Below are 22,825 nucleotides of genomic sequence, written 5' to 3' on the forward strand. Positions count from 1 at the left end.
AGTGTTGGGCATCCTAGTTTCCAGGACCACCAACCAGCCTCTGCCGACTCTAGAGACCCTATGTCCTGGCTTCTCTTTCCATCCCACTCTGTTGCTTCTTCTCACTCTGTGAGTTCTTCCTCCTGTGTCAAGGGATCTCATCCTACATCAGAGATTCCTTGCTTATCCCATTCTACAGCACCCTCTTCCCAGCATTCCCAAGACAACCCCTTTGCTCCTGATTCTTTGTACTCTCCCTCCAGCTCAGATGTTTTCCTGGGCTCTGACTCCTCCACGCCCCCCAAATCCACAGGGATATCTTCAGGATACCATATTGTCTGATGCCTAAGAATGCCATTCACATGGCACTCCTGAACCTCACTCCCAAACCCCATGGATTCCCACAGAATGTAACTCCAATGGAGCCATCTTTCCAGGGCTCCTCCTGCGTCTATGCACCCAGATTCAGGGAATGGCCGGCCTGTCTATCCAGGTGACCAACCACTACAGAGTGAGTGTTCCTCTGCCCCTCCACCCACTCCAGGCTGCAATCATTCCAACTGCAAAAATGCATGTGAGCCGTCCAGTCCCCCTTGCCCTGCCCCAGTTTGAGCCACTGTTAGCACATGAATCCTTGCCCTGTCTCTTTCCCACTGCTGCCCATTTGAGCTTCTACCCCCAACAGAGCGTCAGTCACACACAACTGCCTTGGACTGTAGAATCCATGAACTTCCTTGACTCTGGCTATGTTATTTCCTCTTTCTGAATCCCTCTCCTTCCCAATGCCAACTCATCCTTCAAACCTAGCAGACATTACCCCCACAGCAGACCTCTGGCTCCTCCATTCACCACAGATCTGATACCCAGTTGTGATTCACCTATCCACATCACCCAAGTATCTCCACCTGCCACGAGGCAGACTTGGTGGGGCCTGTGCTGCTGTCTTGGTACAAGAGCTGGCACTGAGCAGGTGCTTGCCAAATCTCCCTTGAAGGAATGGACCAGTGCAGGACCTGGTTGAGGACTTCACGTCTTCTCTTAATTTACTTGATGAGAGTTACACTGATGACCCAGATTAGGAAAACAAGACTGCAGAGGGTGAAGTGCGCTGATAGCTAATCTTCATTGTCAACTTAACTACATTTATGATCACTGTGTAAACATACCTCTGGGTGTGTCTAGGAAGTCCTTTTCAGAGAGCTTCTACGAGGAAAAGATCCACCTTGACCGTGGGTAGCACCACCCTCACAGTTGCAGCCCCAGAATGAATGAATAGACCCGACAAGTGCTGGTACAAGGCTTTAATCCTAGCCCCCAGAAGACTGAGGTAGGAGGGTCCAGGCCACACTGGGACACAGAGTGAGTTCAGTCTAGACCCTACCTCCCAAACAAAACAATAAAGCAAACAGAAATAAAGAAGTGAGTTGAGCACCAGCACTTAATCCCTCTCTGCTTACTGACTGTGGATGCACTGTGACCAGCTGCCTCACATGCCAGCTGCCACGCCTCCCCGCCCCCACCATGATGGGTGGTCTTGTACCCTCCAAACGTGCACTTTCTCCCTTGAATTCTTTTATCAGTTGTTTTGTCATAGCGGTGAAAAAAAAAAAAAATAATGAAGACAGTGCCCAGGGTGACAGAGCTAGCATAGGAAGAGAATGGATTCGGATTCAAGTTTACACTTCCAGGGCCTCTCTCCCCACCCTTCACCCACCTTTCCAGGCGATTTTCCCTCTTTGGTCTTGTGTTCTCAGCTGTACAGTGGGAACAAATCTCCTGCGAACACAGGGCCTGACAGATCTCGGTACCTGTGCTTGTCCCCCTAGGTCCGGGGTGTTTCCCGAGACCTGCAACCTCTTGCTCACACACAAACAGGGGCACAGCTTCCTGACCACACCCCCAGCTTCCACTTCTGCTAACCCAAGGCGCTGGAAATATTTAAAACAATTTTATTCATGAAAATATGCTGTACAACGCACTCTACACGGCCTTGACACGGCACACACGCACACGCTGACGGCACGGCCACGGTACACTGCCTACGTTACGCCGGGGACGCCGCGCCCACCGCCCGCCCCGATCGGACACTTATAAATATGGGAGAGGGGCCAGGACTGGCACGGAGAAAGGGGTGTCAGTTGGGAGGGTGGATCCGGAGCTGAGGCCCGCTGGAGAGGCTGCGTCCAGTACTGCAGGAATGTGGGGGTGGACCGAGAAGGCGGGGAGAGGAGACGCCAGGGCCAACTAGGGTGGGGAATCGCCGGAGAGTGCTTAGCACTGGAGGAGGATTGTGCAGGACAGATAAGATGGTCAGCAGATAGGTGTGAGCGAGGATTGCTGGCTTCGTGTGATGGGATTAACACCCATGCGGAAAAGGGTCGTTTGAGAATCAGATTGGAGTTGGGTGGGTTATGCGTCATGTCATCGCAAAGGCCGCGCTTATGAAACTAAAAGATTCAGAAATGTCCTCCGCCCTATCTCCTGGGTGGCTTCCCTGGTCAGTAGCCACAGCAGGCCGCCTGCCGCGCTCCTCTCCACTCCCACCCAGGCCGGGTTTGAGCCTCCTCTCCCAGGCTTCCTGACCCGGCTGCCCCCTCCCACTCCTCTCTGCGGTCGACTCCGAGGGACATCGCTAGCTGGGCTGGGGCTGCCTCCGGGATCCTCCTGTGGAGCTGGACTGGGGGTGGGGGACCCGGGGGATCAGGACGGGAAGACACAGGCCCCTTCGAGAGACTGCACTGGGGCACCTGGGCCGCAGGAGGTGGCACTCAGCCCGGCACCCAGCTCTGGTTTGGGGGTGGGGCCCCAGCCAGGCCGGGGGGCGGCGGAGGCAGGGCTGAGTCGAAGTTGAAGTCCATTTCGTCGCTGTCCATGAAGTCGTTGAGGATGATGGACTCGACGTCACACTCGAGGCTCCCGCTGAACATGTCCAGGTCCAGGTCGGCCGGGAAGCGGTCCGGCGCGGTACCCAGCGGCCCGGCGGCGGAAGCCGCGTAGGGTCCTGGCAGTGCGTCCAGCAGGAGGCCACTGGGCGGGCCCCCGAAGGCTGCGGCGTGGGCCGGCGGGGCCATGCCCGTGGCGCCCGCCTCGCCGGGCAGCGTCATAAGGCTGATGGGGTGGGCTAAGGCACTGCGCGAGGGCGCGGGCGGCGCGTAGGGAGCCGCCCCCTTGCCGGGGTAGGCGGCGGCCGCGCCCGCCAGCGCCAGCTCCCCCGGCGCGCCTAGCAGCGGGCCGGGCCTCGGTGCGGGCGGCGGCGGCGGCGGCGGCGGCAGCAGCGCGGGCAGCGCCCCGGGGCGGAAGGGCGCGGCGGCCGGCGCGAAGCTGGCCTGCTTGTTCTCCTGGATGGTCTGCATGGGCAGGCGGCGCAACGCCCCCAGAGCCGGCGGCCCGAAGCCCCCGCCGTAGGCGCCGCCTTTGCAGCCGCCGAAGTAGGCGGGCGTCCCCGCGCGGACGCGGGCCCCGTACGCGTCCTGCGCACTGTCCAGCAGGGCATCGGGCAGCCCCGCGCCCCCGCCGCCGTGCAGGCCCAGCGGGCCTCCCAGCTCGGCCAGGCGCGGCAGGTCGCCGGGGCAGCGCGCTCCCAGCGCCGGCGACAGCGCGCTCGCGGGGCTTGGGTACATGAGTGGCGATGACGGTGCCAGAGCCTCCAGGGCCTCGTCGTCCTCCAACTCGGCTGCCTCCCCGAGTAGGGGTCTCCCGCTACCTCGGAAATCGGCCCACGCCTCATAGTCGTCGCTGGCGTGCGAAGCTGGGCTGGCAACCCACTTGGCCGCGGCTGGCAGGGGCCCTGGAGCGGGCGCGCCCGGAGGGCTGTCGTCTGGGCTTCGCTCCGGCGCCTGCAGCTGCTTCTTCTTGCTGGCCTTGCCCTTGATGCGAAGGAACTTGGCCCCGTTGTCCATGGACACTGCCCGACGCCGGGGGGTCTTCCCTGTCTTTCCGCCCTCCGGGTTCAACATCCACCACGAACTCTTGCCAGTGCCCTCGTTCTGCACGCGGATGAAACGGGTGTGCAGCGACAGGTTGTGCCGGATGGAGTTCTGTGGCCAAAGACAAGAGCATGGACAGAGGAATGAGGAGGCCAAGGGGTGATGGGAAGATGGGGAGAAAAAGTAAAATAGGGAGAGGATAAGAGGGTCAGTGGGGTAAAGGAAGTTGGAAGAAAAGAGATTGGAGATGTTAAGTACCAGGTTGGACAAACCCAGAACACCCATACCCAACCCAAATGCGCTCTCCCACCTCACCCTGGCCCACCCCTGCCAACCCTCACGTGGAAACTGCCAGAGGGTGGGGCTGGGACTCCGGGTATATGACTAACCCTGAGGCCTACTCTGAACCTGAGGGCCTGGCAGCATGGGGAGATGAGGCCCAATTCAGCCAAGCCCCTCATGGGGTTGGCCAAGCTGCCAGGCCCCCCAGTAGATTATGTAAGGGCTCATGCTGCCGCGGCTCATTTGTCCGCCCCCCTCCCTCCCCAGCCTGGCATGGCGCCAGGAGCCCGAAAACCCAGGGCTCCAGAAATCAATCTCGCGGTGACTGATTAAGCCCTGTTTAGAACTAATTGCTCTTTCGTGTGTGGGGAGAATAAATTACCTGCTTTAATTTCATGTCTTTAAAATGCAACTGCAGGTAGAGAAGACTGTTAACCCTTTGCTGGGACCAGGTCCTGGTCAGGGAAGGCAGAATAGGCTGAAGGTCTCCGAGGTGGATGTAAGCCTGAGACCTCTCAGATTCACCCACCAACTCCGAGCTCTTGCAAACTCAAGAGGCCTTAGTTCCCAGGCAGCCCCTCAGAGGGCCACCTTTGGCCACAAAGACCTTAGAGCCACTTCTGCCTAGTGGTTACCCGACCTTCCTGACCCACCTGGCACAGTTATATCCTCAAAACTCCCTCTGGTAGCACCTTCCTACAATCCCCATTTAGACTTGCCTCCAAGTTGAACAGGCTTGTCTAAGGCCCATAGCCCTGTCTGCTCTCCCTCACTATCTCCCTGCCCTCACTTGTCACCCTGCCCATATCCTCATCTTAGTCTCTGCTATGCCAGTGTGTCCTGGGGACAAAGGAAGACAGGGTGAACAAACCCACTGCTCCATCAGCCCGGCTCCCACAGGAACCCACTTTAGAATTCCTGCTAGGCCTTGCCCTTGGTGGCCTCGATTTTCCCCATGCAGGTGCTGTGGTGAGGACACCAGGGCCCGGCTGTGCAAAGGCTGCGTAGACAGGATGACTGGCTCTGCAGCCACCCGGCTATGTGACCATGGCCGTGTATCTGTCTCTGAGTTACTTACTCAGAACCATGGGGCTGAGGTCATCACCACCTCCCGAGGTTGTTAGATCATTACATGAGCTAATGGGTGTGATTACATGTTGGTGAACACACTGGCTGCTCCCAAGCTTCTCTCTCTGGTCAGAAGACCTCATCTCTTAGATCACTCAACAGACTTGCTTGGTTACCCATCTCCTTAACCCATGTGCTGAGCACAGCTGTGCTGGGCACCAATCACTCCAGGAAGCCAGCATTACCCTTATTTCATCCAGCAGGTGATGGAGGCCCAGAGGCATGATGTAACTTGTCCAAGGTCCCAATGCTGAGCAGCACTCCAGCTCTGCCCAGATACGGGACCTGCTCTAAATCTGCTCATCTGCCCAGTAACACACCCTGTCCACTGCTCTGTAAGGGTTCCGTCTTCTATCTCATTCCCATCAATCTCTCCAGGTCCGTTCTGGTGCCTGGGGTACCTCCACCCCTCACCCCAGCTCTGGAGCTTGATCTGAGTCTTTGGGGGTTCATGGTCTCTGGCACTTTATGGGCTTGGGAGGCAACAGCTGGGGCTTGCCAGCTCGCCCTGCCTAGTTTCTCCTGGGGCCCTGTAAGAAGGGAAGCTCAGCCCCCTGGGAGTGAAGTTCCCTCAGGTAGATTCCCTCTTCCAGGCCCGCCCCTGCACCTGGCTCCCCGCCCCTCCCCCACACCTGTGTTCCGGTCCTCAGAGGCCTCAGCGCTCTTTCCCCACAGAATTGTCTGGCTCGCCTGCGGGAGGATCCTCCTCCCATCTCTCCACTCCTGCTGGAATGGAAGTCTATCAGGCAACCTGGCTTTCTGTCAGGTGCTAGTCTGGCTCAGAGTGTTTGGGGGTTGGAGGAAGGGTATCACCAGGTGCGAACACCTAGACGGTTTCAGCTCATTCAGTCCAGGGCATCCCAGTTATGTCAAACCTTAGAGTCAGGGATCGGGATCTCTAGTTCAAGGTAAGGACAGTGAGGTCCTGAGACTATGAGTTGCCAAGGTCACACAGCTTGTTTAGCATGGGTCCAAAAACGGATCTCAGGTTGGTCTTAATCTGTAAAGGGCCACTGCATTCTGCCACAGGTCAGAGAAGGAGGCCAAAGAACTTGTGAAGATTCCCCGGAAGCCAGTCCTCTAGTGCTTCTCAAACTTTTCAGGTAAACCCGCCCTAGGAGCTGGCAGCGTAGTGCCAGCGCTGGGGGGCAGGTTCCAAGGTCAAAATTTCCCACACATTCACAGTTCCTCTTCAGAATCTGGCATGTGCTTCGTGCTGTATCCACATTTCTTTAGAAACATTATGAAAATGTTTTAGACGACACTGTCCAGGACCATTAAGGTTTGTGTCCTCCTTTCTTTGGTTCCCTGCCCAGCCAGGTGCCTGGAGTTCAAGCCCCACCCCCATCTTTGCATCATGGCTTTTACAGCCCCGAAAAGAAAGGACTTGGTATCAGAGTAAGGCTGTGTGCGAAGCTCTCCACACACCCATCCTGGTGTTCCGCCAGTCCTAGGGCAGGGCAAGTTCTTCTCTCCAGGACTCAGTTTCCCTACCCCTAAACTGATGGCATGGGCCAGTTATCCTCTGAGGGTCTTTTCAATTGGACATTGAAATGTTTTTAATTGTCCAAACCAGAGGTCTTCATCTAGTTTTCAAAGCATAACTTTTTTTCAAAAGCAGAATCTGATGCACTCAAGCCCTCAGGATTGGGTGTACCTAGAGCCCTGCCTGTTCAGCACTCTCACTCTGAGATGACACCTTGCAGAAGGATGCTGCAGGCCAGATGGATGGGGCAGCTGAGTCCAGAGGGGTGCTGTGCCTTTCCCTACATTACACAGGGGGGTAGCCTGGAGCTAGAGGTGGACCCAGGCCTCTGTCTATTGAACTGGCCTATGTACCAGGTGCTCACCAAGGCTGTGCCCCCTGAGAGAAACTCACACTCTGCAGCCCAGCATGGTGCCTCAGGGCCCAGCCACCTGATGCCAATCAGAGCTCCCTGCCAAGATCCAGTGGCAGGCGCTGATGACAACTCTAGCTTGCCCACAAGGCCTCCTGGGAGGCCAGAGGCCATGGAGGCGGGGAGGTAGGTAGAGAGACGCCTCTGCCAGGCAGCAGTAACCAGGGCTCCCTCTTGGAGTCGCTTAGCAACCCGCCACCACAGCCACAGCCCCAGCATGCCCAACCTTCCCTGGTGCCCACAACCGGGTTCAGCTTCTGGGGCTTCCCACCTCCCACAAGTACATCCAGACCTGGCACATGCTCCTTGAGGAGATAGGACCTCCCTAACTTGGGGCCCCAGAGGGACAAAGGGAAAGGACACTGTGTTACATCTATGCCCATCCTATTCTCCCTCAGAACTTGGGCCAGGGAGAATCCCCCTGGGTTCCACCCACCAGAGAGAGAAGAATGGCATATGGCCAAGTGCATGCCCAAATGGTGGCAACATGAGGGCAAGATGCTTTGAAGCACCAGTTTCTCCAACAGCTTTGGCTTAAACTTCCATTTCCATCCTCAGCATGGTGTTCCTTAAACACTGCCATTGGTCCTGTCCTCCCCAGATCCTTCCTCTACCCTCCCCGCACTCAGCAATGAACAAAGGCCCCTTCGTGGCTCTGTACCCCCACCAACCTCTCAAGTGTCCCTGTTCCTCCTTGTCCTCTACTAGCCAGGCCAGGAACCCCTCTCAGATGCCCACAGAGATCTCCCATCTCCATCCAGCCTCTGTTCCCCATAGCATCTTTCACAGGACTTCCATTATGATCACTCTCAAAAACTGTCCTTTTCCCTGTCATCTCTCGGCCACTTACCCTGCTCTCGATCACTTTCTAAATTAATACAGGCTGAACATTCCAAAAACGGAAACTCCTAGATCTGAAGTGTTCCAAAATATGAAACTTCTTGTATCGTGGCTTTCAGATGTTTGAGTTAAGGGTACTCAACTGGTAAAGCCTATACGAATATTGCATCCAAAAGAATTCTGAAATTTGTAACACTTCTGGTGCCAAGCATTTCAGATAAGGGCTACTCAACCTGTGTACGGTTTACTTCTCCTTTTTAATTACTTATCATCTGACTTCCTTTATATTAGAATATAACTTTTGTGACAATAGTGGTTCTCACCCCAACACCCTTTTTAAACTATACTTCATATGTTTGGCGTATAGTAGGCACTTAAGTCTGTGGAATGAATGGGAGAGAAATATGAGTTGCAGGAGGACGTGAATGAGAAACACAACAGGGACTTTTCTAAACTGGGCAGGGAAGCAATTCCAGGACAGGATTGAGAAGCAAGCAGGGTGGTGGGGAATTCGAGACATCGTGGTCGAACCACAGGAAGGGCTTCCAGAAAAGCCTCGGGAGGGCCCACAGGATCCACTAGCTACTGCCCTTGCCAGGCCTCCACCTGCTCACCGTGCTCACCCAGGCTGCCTCTCCCACCAGGCCCGCCACTGCCTCTGCCCCTGAGCCGGAAGACACTCCAGGAATTGTGGCATGCTAGAATGACCTCGACCTTGCTGGTGGTGCCTCCCTCGCGGACAGGGTCTGATCCGTCTGGTAGTGGCAGCTCATCTATCCAGCGGGACCCCTCATCTATTCCCAGGACACCCTTCGCCCACGAGCAGTAATGCATTCATCTGACAGCACAACCCTATTTATCCAGCACACCAGTCCCATTTATCCAGCAAGTACAACCTCATTTGCTAACAGCACTCCATTCACCTGACGGGGGCCCTCATTTATCCAACAGGACGCCCTCATTTATCCTCCAAGTCGGATGAGCTCCTTCCTCCTGTGGTGTGGCTGTGTTCTCTGATGGTGCGACCCGACTGATCCAGCAGGACGTCATCTCTCCTACAAGCACACTCCATCCCCTGACAGTACAACCTCATTTATCTAATAATGCAGCCTCACCTTGCCTCCCAGTACCACCTCATTCCCTGACAGGACCACCTCGTTTATCTTCCAGTACAACCTCATTTCTCCTCCCAGCACAGCTTCATTCCCCAAACAGCTCAACCTCATCCAATCTTACTTCTCCAGCCAGGGCCTATTACAGCGGATGTGGAGAAAAGAGAGGTCCTACTATCTGCTGCCCCTATCTTCAGGGGACTGCCTGGTACTATAGCTCTATGGGACTTGTCCAAGCCACTAAGGGCCCTTGTACTTTGTTTTCTAAGTTGCTTGGGCAAATCGGTACCCACACACACACACACACTATTGCCTCATCTCGTTTCTGTTCCCACCAGGACTAAACGGGGCTCCCAGGGCGGGTTCTGGGATGTACACTTCCATGCTTCCTCCCCCATCTTCTCAGCTCCGTGATGCTGGGCCAGAGGCACAGGCCAGGTTACCTTTTCTTGGGCACTTTCAGTGGAGTGCTGGGAAATGTTTAACTACCAGCTCTCCAGGACATGGATCAAAACAGCTGACTGATCTGTAGCTGTTGCTGCTTTCTGTGGCGTGGCTCTTCCCATCGCATACCAGTAAAGCTGCCAGCGTGAAGGCGCTGAGTGCAGAACTGGGAAGGCGTGTGTGCACGATCGCTCTCGTGAGCCAGTGCGAGCCAGCTCAGCTCCAGCACGCCACCAGCATGTGCTTCCAGCACCGAGGCAGGAGAAAGGCGCCACCTGCTACGTGCCAGGCGTAGGCGAGGCTCTTTTATCCTGACAGCCATCCTGTGAGTAGGGATTGCTATTTTACAAAGGCGGAAACCAAGGAGCTGGTGGTTACATGATTCCTGACACCCGGAAACTGGAAGTGATGGTGAGTTCGAGTCTCAAAGCCAATGCTCTTCTCACCCCACTCCCCACACTGGCAGGGGACGCTGCGCCGCTGCTCACCCCAGTGGACATCCTGCCTCGACTCTCAAGCCCGAGCGCTTCTGGACTTCATCGGAGACAAGTGACACAAGCTTTGTGGCCCCTGCCCACCACCAACCAGCCACTACCTCCTGGCCTCTGAGGTAGTCCAGGATTCTTGTAGGTTCAATCCTGAATTTTGTGCTCACCCACCCCAGAGCAAGGTCAGGTGCAGATGCCTCTGTGGGGTTCCTCACAAGCACAGTCTCAGCTCAGCTCCTCACTCAGGAGACTAGTCTTGTCTTCCTGACAGGGGTGATGAGCCAGCTCCTCATCACTGAGTATCCCCTCAGAGCACAAGCCACCATGAGCCGATGGCGAGTTTTGACCTTTTGCAGGACACCCAGTTCTTCTCCGTCCGTTACCCCTCTCTTCCTGAGTGTAGAGGGCGAGAGCAAGGTTTGGGATCCCAACTTCCTTGACTACCCCCACCCCACAGAAAATTCCATAAACTCTCACCCACTCTGGCTTAGAGCTCAGGAGAGCCTCCATCCCACCCCTCGGTCCCCACCCCAGCCCCCTGCCTTTCCCTGTGTATGGGGGATGGGAGAGGTCCTTTGCTCTCTTGTCTGGGGTGAAACTGGGATGACCACTTGGGGCAAGCTTCCTGGCAGAGGACTTCAGGATCCTAAGGAAATCCTGGTGGCTCAGGTCTACACCAGGAGGGGTGAAAGGGCAGATAGAGGCCAAAAGCCATGGCACCTACCAAGTGGGCTGAGGGTCTGCAGCAGAGCTGGAGTTGACAGCCAGTGTACCCCAAAGGGACCAAATGTTGAAGGGAGACATGAAGTCAAGGGTCAGGCTGTGTAACCTCTGTCTCCACATATGCAGAGCAGGGCCCACAAAATGAGCCAGGGCAGTAAACAAACCAGCAAAAGGAATCTAATTTCACCCCTGCCCCAAAGCTGGGGGCTTGGATATAACTCCAGACAGATACTCTGGAGTTCCCTGATGCCCTCCATCCAGGCCATCTGGGCTTCCAGCCTCCACAGATATCTAGGGTGTCTTTGTACCCTCTTTGCCTATGTCCTTTTCCCTCTCTCTGCCCCACCAGTTCCACCTCCTCCATCCAGGCCATCTCTGTGGACTCCTCCCCTTTTCAAACGTGTGTTTATGTGTGTGCGTGCATATGTGTGCAGGTGCACATGGAGGCCAGAGGACAACCTCAGGTACCCACCCACCTAAGACACTGTCCCATTTACCTGGAGCTCAACCAACTGGCTTGCTAGCAGCTCCAAGGACCCTCCTCGTCCCCACCTCCCCAGTGGTGGGATTACAGCCCACCACAAGCCTGGCATTTTGGGTGGTACTGAGGATCAAACTTAGGTCCTCGGGCTGCTGAAGCAAGCACTTTACTGACTGAGTAACTGCCCAGCTCTGTGGGCCCCGCCTGAAGCCCTCTGCAAGCCTGGAAGACAGCTGACCCACCACAGTGCACAGAGCTACTTCCGAGGCCGAAGTGCAGACTACACTCCAACAGTCTCCGTCTGCCTGCTCCTCCGAACTGTGCAGGGCAGCCCTGGCTCGTCACAAATCAGCCGGAAGGAGGAAGTAAGTGTTCAGTAGCCTCTGACTGCACAGGCCTGACACTGGCCAAAGTCCACTCGGGAACTCCCAGGGTCAGCGGCTTCAGGCCCTGCCGGAGCCTCTCTTGCCTCCTGGTTTCCCTTGTGGTTCCTACCACCTCCACCACTACTACCCTTTCCCCAGTGCTTCTTGACTCCTCAGGAGAATTCAGCAAAGTGAGGAAAAAAAAAAAAAAAACTTTCTTCTGTCCTTCTTTCCTTCCTCCCCTTCCTTCCTTGCCCTCCCCCTTTTGTGAGACAGAGGCTCACTATGTGACCCAGGCTAGCCTTGAATTCACAATCCTCCTGCCAGAGCTTTCCAAGTGCTGAGATTAACACCATTTCACCAAGTCTTCAGGAACCTTCTGAGTTGGTTTACTATGCCATTTTACAGACACACACCAAGGTCACTCAGGATAAGCAGTGGTGCTGGAACATTCATCAGGAACCCTTGTTCCTCCTGTCCCAGATGCCGCTAGGGAGAAGCCCAGGCCAGGCAGAAGCTCCAAGGTTTGCCTGGAACAGGGCCAGGACTGTTGCACTGGCTGAGAAAGTCCTCCCCAGAACCCCTAATTGCAAAGCCATTCAAACCTGGCATGGAGTGCCATCAGTCTGAGCCCCTTCCTTATCTGCAAACGGCTCCCCCTGCTCCCCTGCCCAGGCCCTGGGAGCAGCTGCAGTGACCTCACTCAGCCTTGCCCTGTGCCCGGCTCTGGGGAGGGCCCAGCAGCTGTGCCCCAGCCCTGCAGGCTGGCTCCTGGGGGAGAAAGAGAAGGAGTGGGCACAATGCCAACAGAACCATCTGCTCTCCCAGGGGCACAGCCACCCGCACAGGCACTGGCCTTGCCCCCAGAGGCTGCCCTTGGCCCTCTGTCTTCACACCAAGGGGCTCCAGAAGCCCAGGGCAGTCCACCCCAGACCAGGGCAATAGCCTCATCTGCCATCTGTCTCCTCCCTGAGTCTCAGAGGTCCTTCAGGACATGTTGGAGTGCCACGAATGTCCACTGAAAAATGAACAAGTGCTTGGGCCCATTCCAGGGCCAGGGCTAAGTGGGGCCTGCCCCAGCCCAGAGCTGGCCAGCTAGGAGCCCTCTCCCTGGCTGGGGCCTCCATCCCCACATCTGCTCAGCTGGCAGGTGCCTCTGGCAGAGGGCAAGCCCCTCCCCCCCAAGGCCCAGCTCAGGTTACAAGAGGAGGAGGTGGCAAGGCCAGCTGAGGACAGGGAAAGGGACAGAAGGGAGAAGGAGGAAGCCTCAAAGCTTCCAGAGTATTGGGGGAGGGAAAATAGGAACCAGAGAGGCAAAGGTCTTGCTCAAGGTCACACAGCCTGCCAAGGGAGTAAACAGGAGCCAATATGCCTGGACAGGCAGCCCTAGGTTCAAGGGTTACCTTGAATGAGTCATTTTATCTGTGGAAATGAGGCACCTCTTCCCAAGGCCACAGGAAACGCTTTCTAGAGGCTCAAAGGCACTGGATCAAACCAAGGGTGGGCTTCCAAAATTCTCAGGCTCTGGGACCAGAAAGGGAGGCATTACCCCCACACTAACTATAGTGTTCCTCTGGGGTAGCCCCAGGGAGCCCTACCTCCCATAGCACATGGGAGGTGGCTCCTTTCCTACCTGGAGCAAGGAATGACCTTGACGACATCTGGTGAGATTCTACAGGTATCTCTTTCCTGAAAGCCCTAACAAAGCTTGATGGCCCCATTATCCCGTTCTGTAGAGGAGGAAAGTGAGGCTGAGCTCCCCGAGGCTCAGGCACAAGTCTCCCAGGCTCCTCACCTGACTGCTTGGCCGGTCTCAAGAGGGCTGCAGAGATCTCAGGATGCCAGCTTGGCCTCTTGGATCCTCTACCCTAGCCCAGGCTCATCTGACAGTCTCTTCCCATCCTTTTCCACTCCACCCCTGAGTGACCTTTCTGCCAGTGTCGACCCTGCAGCCTCCTGCAGCCTCAAGCGAAAGCTCCCAAGTTGGGCCTCCTGGCTACTCAAGGCCACGATGGCTTTTCCACTGTGCTCTAGCTTCTGCTTGCACTAAGCTCCCCAAGACTTCTAACGGTCTGACTTCCGTTTTTTGGTCAAGACACCCCTCACAACTCTGTCACCAACAAATCTAATTTTCAGGCTGGAGAAATGGCTTAGTGGCTAAGGTGTTTGCCTGCAAAGCCTAAGGACTCACGTTCAACTCCCAAGAACCAACGTAAGCCAGATGCACAAGGTGGTGCATGTGTCTGGAGTTCGCATGCAGTGGCTGGAGGCCCTGGTGCACCCATTCTCTGTCTCTCATTCTTTTAAAAAAATATATATAATTTTCCATACTGCCCCTGGTAGTTTTTGTCCTGAATTAGACTCTGGTATCTCTGGCGGGGTCCACCAGTTCCTCAAGGTCAAATCCTCAGGGCCAGTTCCTTCTGACAGCACTGCATAGCCAGTTCCCATTAGGGATAGCCTTGAATTACAGTGGACGTGAAGGAAGTACCCTCAGCCCTGGGCCTTGGCATCAGAGGAACACCAGGCTGGCTGGCTGGCTCCTGCACCTGGGGTTCACTGTCTTAGAAAGGCAGCCAGGGACCCAGAGCCATTCCTCAGGCTAGAAGCCCCAGAGCCAAACTCCAGAGGACGGTGGGAACAGTGATAGGGGCAGGGAGAGGGGAGGAAGCCAGGTTTGGAACGGCCAGCCAGAGCACTAGTAGGCTAGGACAGAAGTAGCCCTGGGGTGGTCCACTGCTGCCACTCACAGTGGCACGTGGTCATAGCTTCTTGATTTCTCTCATTCCTAGCTTTCTCATCTACTAGCGGGATGGAGAGCAACAATAACAGTGTCATGGGATGGCTGCGAAAATTCAACGGAAGAACGTGTGTGTTGGCACATGGTGGGCAGAGTTCTGAGCTTCAAATTCAGTGTGGCTAAAGCAAGGGTCAGAACATGGAAGGTGGCGGAGAAGGTTGACAAGTGTTGGAGGTCAGACCTTGGGGTGTCAAACCAAGGCACCAGGACTGGACTGGACAGGAGCACTGGGGCTGTGCACATGCCGTTCTCACCTCCATCAATGGGGAGCTATCAGGACAGAGGCTGCAGCTGTCACTGTCTTCACACTCCAGACCTGCAGAGCGTGCCCGGTATCTCCCCCTCCTACAAGTCCCTCCACTCTGCAGCACAGGCTGGCGACAGCAGCGCCCGTCAGCCTGAGCTGTGGCTCCCTTCTCTGCATTCATGTCCAATAAAGGGTGACTCCCAAGACATGAAGTGGACACAGGTGCTGGGGCAATGGCTCGGTCCCTTGAGACTGACAGCACGGTGCTCAAATTTCTACAAGAAAAGCTCTAAAGAGGAGAGGTGTGGGCTCAACCTGAGCAACCAGCCTGGAGGAGTGGGCGGGCGGTCCACACTGGGGAGGAGGGATAGTGACAAGCAGGAGGCCAGGAAGCCACCTTCTAAGGGATGGCTTCTGAATGATTCACCTTCAGACAGACCTACTAAACTATAGAATTCAGAGCCTAGGCCCAAGGAGCTGAGGGTCTGCAAACTGCTGGCAAAAGCTTCTGGCCATCCCCAATCACCAGCCAGGACTTTGAACAGTTAAGAATTTATGGCAAGCCAAGTGTGGTGGTGCACACCTTTAATCCCAGCACTCGGGAGGCAGAGGTAGGAGGATCGCCATGAGTTTGAGGCCACCCTGAGACTACAAAGTGAATTCCAGGTCAGCCTGAGCTACAATGAGACCCTACCTCGAAAAAATACAAAAAAATAATAAAAAAAGAACTTATGGCAGAGATGCTTAAGGAGGTTCAATGGCTTCCAGAATCACCTAGCAGGCAGAGCTTCAATCAAAACACCCAAGCACCTCAGCTATTTTCTCGGAGGGGTGTCCCAAGGGATCTGTCAAGGAAAGCTGACTTGGTGGGTATGTGACAAAGGCGGTGGGTGTGGGTTGGGAACTCGAGTGTCAGGGGTGAAGGTGGCAGTGCGAGGGCGTCTGCTCTCCGAGGCCCTGGGGAGCAGGGAAGGGAGGGTGGGGCCTGGACAACACCAGGAAAGAGCCTCGGGGCCCAAATAACAGCAGTGTGGGCTCGGTTGGCTCTCAGGGGGAACTGAGGAGTTCTAGAGCCTGAGAGGACCTTGGAAGTAGGAAGGCTGGTGGCTGGGGCTAAGGAAGCACTGGCATTGGGAGAAATGTGGTAGAAACAGACAGGTCTGCACCCAAATCTAGGTTCTTCCCTCAGCTATGCCTTGATTTCCTCAGCTGAAAAATGGGGCTTTAAATGCATACCTGGCAAGACCAGGGAGGATGAAATGAAATAAAATGGAATGGAAGAACGTATGCAAATGGTCTGACTGCCTAGCACCTAGACATTAATTCTCTTAACCCCCTTAGAGACCAGAAAGGTTTCTCTTTGCAGAGGAGGCCCTGAGGGAGGGTGTGGGAGGCCCCACCTCCACACACCACCTGGACCCCCTCCCACCTCCACATATGGGTTGGGGGGTGGGGAGAGGCAGCAAACAGCCAAACCCTCCCAAACAGGAGTTGGTTTCTATGGTAACCAGGGTGCCAGGAGAAAGAGGGGTGCTCCAGATCCAGCTGTCCTCCTGAGCACCCTCCCTGGGGCCCCAGAGCCTAAACTAAGGCCCACCCAACACCCTAAGCCCCCCATCTGCTTGCTCAGAGGCCAGCTGAGACTGCCATGAACACTGCCTTGGGTTGGAAGAATGGTTCCCACAAGGCATCTCAAAGCCCAAGTTCAAGATCATCCACACCCATACTCACTCCTGTTCCCCCATGAGAAGTCCCCTCTGTCCTATGTGCCTCTTTCCAATGAACCCCCCATGGCTCCTAGAACCAGAAGGTTTGTAAGTCAAAGAACTGAATGAAGGGCCCAGAGACTGGGTTAAGGTCTTCCAGGCACACTGGAATGGAAGAACTTCACTCTAACTCACAGACTGGATCAGGTTCCCCACAGGGGCGCAGCCCACCCTCATCACATAGTTCTGACTCCATGTACCCCAAAGGACTGCACCAAAACACTCCAGGGCACTGTTCAGAAGAAATAACAGCTTTCCAGTTTCGAAAGATTCTAGTAACTGAATAGCAGTCCCGGTCAAGGTGGCAAGTCCAGACACTGTGAATGTGTCACAGAAGGGGTTAGGGTGGCTGGTATCTCCCTGGGGCGCTCCTCTATATTTCAGAGTCTCTAAGGGGGAGGCTGAGCACTGATACAAATATGGGACCACCTAGCCCCACCTACCCAGGCCCCAGGTGGGCTACGGGCTCAGGGAAGTAGGGAGGGGCTGTGAGGCAGCTGGCAGTTCAGAGAAACACCCCTACCCCAGGGCCTCACGGTCACCCACAAACTTCATATCCACTCACTCTCTTAGCCCTCACAAAGCCCAGACAGACCCCAGGTGATAGCCATCACCAGTTGCCACTCAAAAACAGGGAAACATGGGCTGCCAGGAAGGAGCCCTAATCCTTTCCAAATCCAAACCCAAGCCCTTCTTTCCAGCCCCAAGCACTCCCAATACTACAAGCTCCAGTGTGACAGGTTAGAACGAGGTTCCATCCTTAGGTCTGCCACTTTCTAGTCTGTGACCTCAAGGCCAGTCACACAACCAGAAACAGGGGACACTAACCCACCGGCAAGTGTAGCGGTGAGGAGTTGGCAGGTCAAGAGTTGGCACCTCTTGTCCCTGCCCCTCTGGCCAGGGTTCCCAACTCCTAATCCCTCTCCACACTGTACCCCAGTCTGCTCTGAGAGCTGGAACCTTGAGGGCCTGCAGAAAAGCGACCAGGACCCACAGAAAGTGGGGGCTGGGGGCGCTGAACTTTCGAACCCGCAAACCCCCCGCGCCGTTCATTACCTTAACGCGAGTTAAAAATAACCGTCTCATCTCTTTAAATTAGTCTGTCTGCAATTACCGCCTGGCACGGCGCTGCCCGCCATCGTCCCGCTGGAGCGGCGCCAGGTGGCAGGCGGGGCCCTCACCCTGTCTGTCGGTCTGTCTGCTGCCTCCCAGTCCCCCATCCCCCGCGGTGCGGCCACCCCGAGGGCTCCCGGCGGCCCTGCTTTGCGAGCTCCCCAAGTTGCTCGGGTGGGGGGCACGGGGCCCGCAGCGAGCGAGGGGTACGCGGGGAGCTGAGGACCGGGGAGGGGCGAGGGGCACGGCGGCGGGGGAGGGGCGTCGGGAGGCCCGGGAAGCCGGAAGGGCCCGCCGCGCGCCAGCGCTCGTGGGTGGGTGTGAGCAGGTGGCCGTGGGAGTCTTGCCGGGCGTGCCAGCAACTGTGCCAGGAGCGGCTGGCACGAGCTCGTGCCCAGGAGGCGGGCAGCTGCCAGCCCCTCGCTCGTGCACTGAGGGGGGATGAGGACACCCCCCAATCGGGGCTCACACCGCCTCCTCCTCCTCCTGCACCCCCACCAATCCTTGGGGCTGGGGATCCCCGAGGACAAAGGAGGGGGAGGGAGCCCTGCTGGAACAGGCTTGGGGGGAGGGCTGACGCTACTCTTCCAACCACTGCTCAGCTCCTGTTAGCAGGACCCTGCGGCTGGCCTCTGGGATCAGTCCCTCCAAGCCCCCACCCCACCTGCAACTTACAGGGCCAGGCCTGGGCCAGACGGGGCTAGCAGCAGCCTTCTGATCCCGCCCCTTAGCAGCCAGGCTACTCCAACCCCGGAGGGAGAAGGGAAGTCCCCAGCCGCTGAGCTCCTCCCCACCCGGCCTGGGGAAAGGAATGGGAGGCGCCCAGGCCGGTCTGGGAGCTCCCACAGGAGCTGGCAGCCAGGAAACACAAAAGGAGACAGAACAACTCCAGGTGTGCTCAGTGGAAGGAGCCCCAGGATTGGGTACAGCCAGGAAGGCTTCCAGGAGGAGCCCTGGGCCTAGCGAGAGTGGAGCTGAAACAACTTAGAAGCAATGGGAGGCTCTGTCTTGATATCCACACTCTTGGGACATCACAGAGGGAGAGGGACCTACTGACAGAGCCCTGATTTCAAGCCTGGCTCTGCCCCAAAGGGTAACAGGACCAGACCCTTTGGGACCTCAACAAGAATTCCTGACTCTCTCCAAGTCAGCCTGGATTGGGTGGTCTGAACCTGCTGCTGGTTCTGCCCCCTTCACCTGCTGTCCTCTGCACCGTTGAACCACCTCTCCTCCCCAAAGCCAGCACTGCATGGCAAAGGCCCAACACATCAGCCCTTCCTGAAGTGGCCACTCCACCATTTCCCACCCCACCTCCCTGCCAGCCTGGGAGTCCTGGGTTCCAGCCTGATGCCATGAACTACCCCTCAAATCCAGCATACACACTTCCTCCTCCCTACCTTTGAGCGCTCAATCACCGCCCTCCCCCCCACAAGACTATCTGCCCAGTTCTCTTCAATCAAGAAGGCAGCCTTGGGCTGGAGAGATGGCTCAGCGCTTAAAAGCACTTGTTGGCAAAGCATGATGGCCTGGGTTTGATTCCCCAGCACCCACCTAAAGCCAGATGCACAAAGTGGCACATACATCTGAAGTTCATTCGCAGTGGTGAGAGGCCCTGTTGTGCCCATAGAAAGTCAGCCCAGATCAAATGCCACCTCTTCTGCGAAGACCTGTCAGGCTTCCCAGGGTATGGAAACCACTTCCCCCATGCTGAAGGCAAAACCAAACGCTTAGGGCCCCCTAGAGGCTCTTGGGTGACCCCACCCTATGGAATGCAAGATCCATATGTTTGATACACTCCAGGGTTTCAGGCAAAACACTTGTGGGAGAGGGAAGGGATGAAGGCATAACAGGCCAGGGCCACAGAGACCTCAGGTACATGTACCCAGCCTCTGTTAATATGAGCTTAGTTAGCTCAGAGTTGGGGATGGCTCCTCCACCAGGCCTCTGGAGGAATTGACTGGGAATGCCAGAAGAGGGTCAGGAAGCTCCAGAAATGAGAGGAGAGGAGGCCACCCTGAGGAGTTGGAAGGTGAAAGGAGACAGCCAGTGAAAAGGCAGTGTGGGTAGGTCTCCTTCAGTGCCTGGGTGGTCTCTGCCAGGGCCAAACATGGAAGCCCCACGCCTGAAGCCTGCCTGTCCAATGCCTCAGTCTAGGACTAGGAACCAGGTACAGGGAGGACCAGTGTGTGCCCAGCACTGTGGCAGAGTGACTGTGGCACAGTGGAAACCACATCCAGTGGGCAAGCTGGAGCCCTGAACCCTGGTCCATGGCCTACTGCTCACTGGCATCCTTGGGAGAATCCTATCACCACCCCTCAAGGTCTCATTTTCACAAGCTGAGAAATGAAATTATGGGGCTCAATTATTTCCAAGCATACTCACACCATATTTAGGATTTATACCTGCCCTACTCAAAGAACCATCAGCATCCCCTTCCCACACCCTCTGCAAGAGACTGTTCCATATGCTTGGTGGGACCTTGGAAGGTAACACACCTGGGTTGGAGTCCAGCTTGCCCATCTTCTAAATGTTAGGCAGTTGACTCCTGCACTCTGAGCCTGAGCCATACTCTCTAAAACCTATCTCAGGGACTCCAGAGAGCACTGAAGATGCGGGAGGTGTCTGGCACTGAGCTTGGCCCAACATGCCTGTTCAATGAACTGCAGCTGTCTCCTGGCTTCCAGCCTCAAGTCCCTGCCTCCCATCTTTGCCCATCCTCCTTCATCTGCCAAATACCACTGGAGCCCCACCTCCTGCAAGCAGCCCTCTTGGCTTGTTCTGGCCCTGGTACTTTCCCCAACTCCAACTCCACGGCCTCTAAATTATCCGCTTATCTTCTCACGCTCAGTACACACACTGATGGCTTCTTGGTGCCAGTACTCTACGGTGGGTGTTTCGGGGCACCGGGCAGCCCTGATACTGTCACTGTCTTTCAAAGGTGAAGGAGGGAGGAGAAAGGAAGCATGACACCTATGACTGGTGCCCACTGCAGGCCTGAGGACAAGAAAATGGACAGTACTAAGTAAACTGGCTTACAAGGATTAGGGGTGGGCTTCCTGGAGGAGGCACTGGGACTTAGTGCCCTGGATTGAGGACAGTGACTGGGCCTCTAGGGAGGAATAGACAGTGAGCCTGGGCATAGAGAAAGGGGTAGGAGGAGCATAGGGAACCAGAAAAGGGATAGGAGGAGCAAGCCCAAGGGCAGGACACACTTGGGAGGAAGTTGTGTTCTGGTGGGGACTAAGCCCTAGGGGAATGCAGAAGGGATGAGGTAGGAGACTCAGGCCTGCTTCTCTGCTACCTGACCGGGGCCCTAAGGTGGCCATGGAGACCCAGAGAAGCTACCAGCACAAAGCCCAAGAACTGTGGGCTGTCCAAGTCAGGACACCTTGATCACTACAGGGCAAGTCATGGGCATCTAGAGCTGTCCATGGGCACAACTTCTCCTCCTCCACCAGTATACCGCCTTCGTTAAGACCCTGCTGGAAACCCCCACCCCAGCATTCAGGCATGCCTCCTCTACAGAGGTCCCCTCTCCCATAGAAAGTCCCCTCCAACCTCCTCACTCCCAAACACATAGGCCAACCCCATTTTCTAACAAAACAGTCAGAGGAGGAGCTAGGTTTCCAGGCCACAATCTAATGAAGCCCCCATCCCTGCCTTCTCCCAAGATGGCTCCCCCCTTTCCACTACCTGACATGAGGCCTCCCAGGGGTACTCAAGCGCTTCCCCCAATCCCTAAATGGGTCAGGAAGCCAGAGAGGTGGCTGTTTGGGTGGGCAGAGACAGAACACTCCCAGGCCTCAAGACCCTACCTTCCAGTACCAGCAGGAGTCATTAACCTCCCCCATGCTGGTACAGAGAAGGGGCGGGCAGCATCTGCCCCCTAGAAAACTCATCTCAGGTGACCTGCCAGGGTCCCCACCCCAGTGTGGTGGTGCCCCAGGATGAACTCTTGGCACCGAAGAAATACATGTGGGTCCACAGCACTCTTCGCCCTGGGGCCAGCTCCAGGAAGGGCAGAGGAGAGATTTGGGAGGGAAAACACACAGGAGTCCCAAGTCATGACTCCAGAAATTTTTTTCTTGTCCTTTTCTTTTTTTTAAGGATGCTCTAGTGAAGAGGTAAAACAAGTCACACAAAGCAGAGGGTCTAAGTGTCTGTGGCCTGGGAATGGGTTCCTCTATTATGCCCCTAAAGGATGAGGCCGGGATGTTCCTGAGGGACGCCTCCAAGAGGCAGTCCCTTGTCACCTTACCAAGACCTCCCACCCCACTTAACCTTCCTAGCAAGGGAGCAGGCACACAGCTGCTACCAGCACGCCCCCGCCTGTCCGCCGGCCAGCCCCACGCCCTGGGCGCACACTCCGTTACCCCCCGGGGTGCCCCGATCTCACTCCCCCCCACCTTCCTGACGACCCGCCAGGAGCCCAGAAGCACTGGTCCTAGCAGTCCCAGGATGCCCCAGTCGGCGTCCCCCAGCTCCCCTCCCCAGGCGGACGCCCCCACCTTCCAGCCGGCCGAGCTGTTGCTGTCGCCTTTATCCTTGAAGTAGGGCACGTAACGGACCATCCAGTCGTAGATCTGCGAGAGCGTGAGCCGCTTGTCCGGGGCGCTCTCGATGGCTTTGGTGATGAGGTCGGCGTAGGACAGGTTCCCCCACGCGTTCCGCCTGGAGCTCTTGGCTTTCCGCAGCGGTCCGACCTCGGCGCCCAGCGGCGGCGCCGGGGCCATCGCCGGAGCCGTTGCCCGGCGTTCCGGCCCGCAGTCCTCGGCACCCTCGGCCACCCCTGCACCCAGCGCTCCGTCCTCGTCGCCGGCCAAGTCTGGCTGCGGCAGGGGCCAGGTACAGGAGCGCGGCCGGCTCTGCGGCGCGAAGTCCGGGTCCACGTCCACCTGATGCGCTCGCAGCTTCGCAGCCATGGTCCCACCCGGCTCGGGCGAGGAGGGGTGGGAGACTCCGCGTAGGGTGGGCGGCTCCGGGATCGGCGCGCCCCGGAGAGGCCCGCGGGAGGGGGTCCCTGGCGGCGCCGGCTCAACCACGGGGCGCCATGGGCCGGGGCGCGGAGGCAGGGGGTTGGACGCGTTGGAGAGCACGAAGGGAAGGAAAGACCGGGAGCAGTGAGGAGGCGGCGGCCCGGGAGCCCGGCGGGTACACACCTCGCCCAGCCGGGGCTTCTAGCACCTGCCGCCTGCCCGCTCCTGCAGCCACCACCGCCACCGCCGCTGCCGCC

The 22,825-nt window shown here is 56.8% G+C and overlaps 1 protein-coding gene across 1 annotated transcript; it reads right to left on the reverse strand.

The window, feature by feature from the left end:
- Positions 1–1,912: 1,912 nt before the first annotated feature.
- On the reverse strand, positions 1,913–22,818 carry Foxo6 (forkhead box O6). The gene is made up of 2 exons (XM_045148681.1): positions 22,101–22,818; positions 1,913–4,016 (listed from the first exon to the last, which is right to left on the reverse strand). Exons 1-2 carry the CDS (start codon positions 22,512–22,514, stop codon positions 2,748–2,750), a joined length of 1,683 nt encoding a protein of 560 aa, XP_045004616.1. The 5' UTR covers positions 22,515–22,818; the 3' UTR covers positions 1,913–2,747.
- Positions 22,819–22,825: the final 7 nt, after the last annotated feature.

This window comes from Jaculus jaculus, chromosome 5 (assembly GCF_020740685.1).
Source record: "Jaculus jaculus isolate mJacJac1 chromosome 5, mJacJac1.mat.Y.cur, whole genome shotgun sequence".
NCBI classification, from domain to species: Eukaryota; Metazoa; Chordata; class Mammalia; order Rodentia; family Dipodidae; genus Jaculus; species Jaculus jaculus.

What these genes read in the sequence shown, in the direction of transcription:
- Foxo6 (XM_045148681.1), bottom strand. Translation starts at nt 22,514, where the DNA reads ATGGCTGCGAAGCTGCGAGCGCATCAGGTGGACGTGGACCCGGACTTC. An exon ending in ACAGCTCGGCCGGCTGGAAG is followed by an intron (nt 4,017 to 22,100) that starts GTGGGGGCGTCC and finishes CTTTGGCCACAG; the next exon opens with AACTCCATCCGGCACAACCT.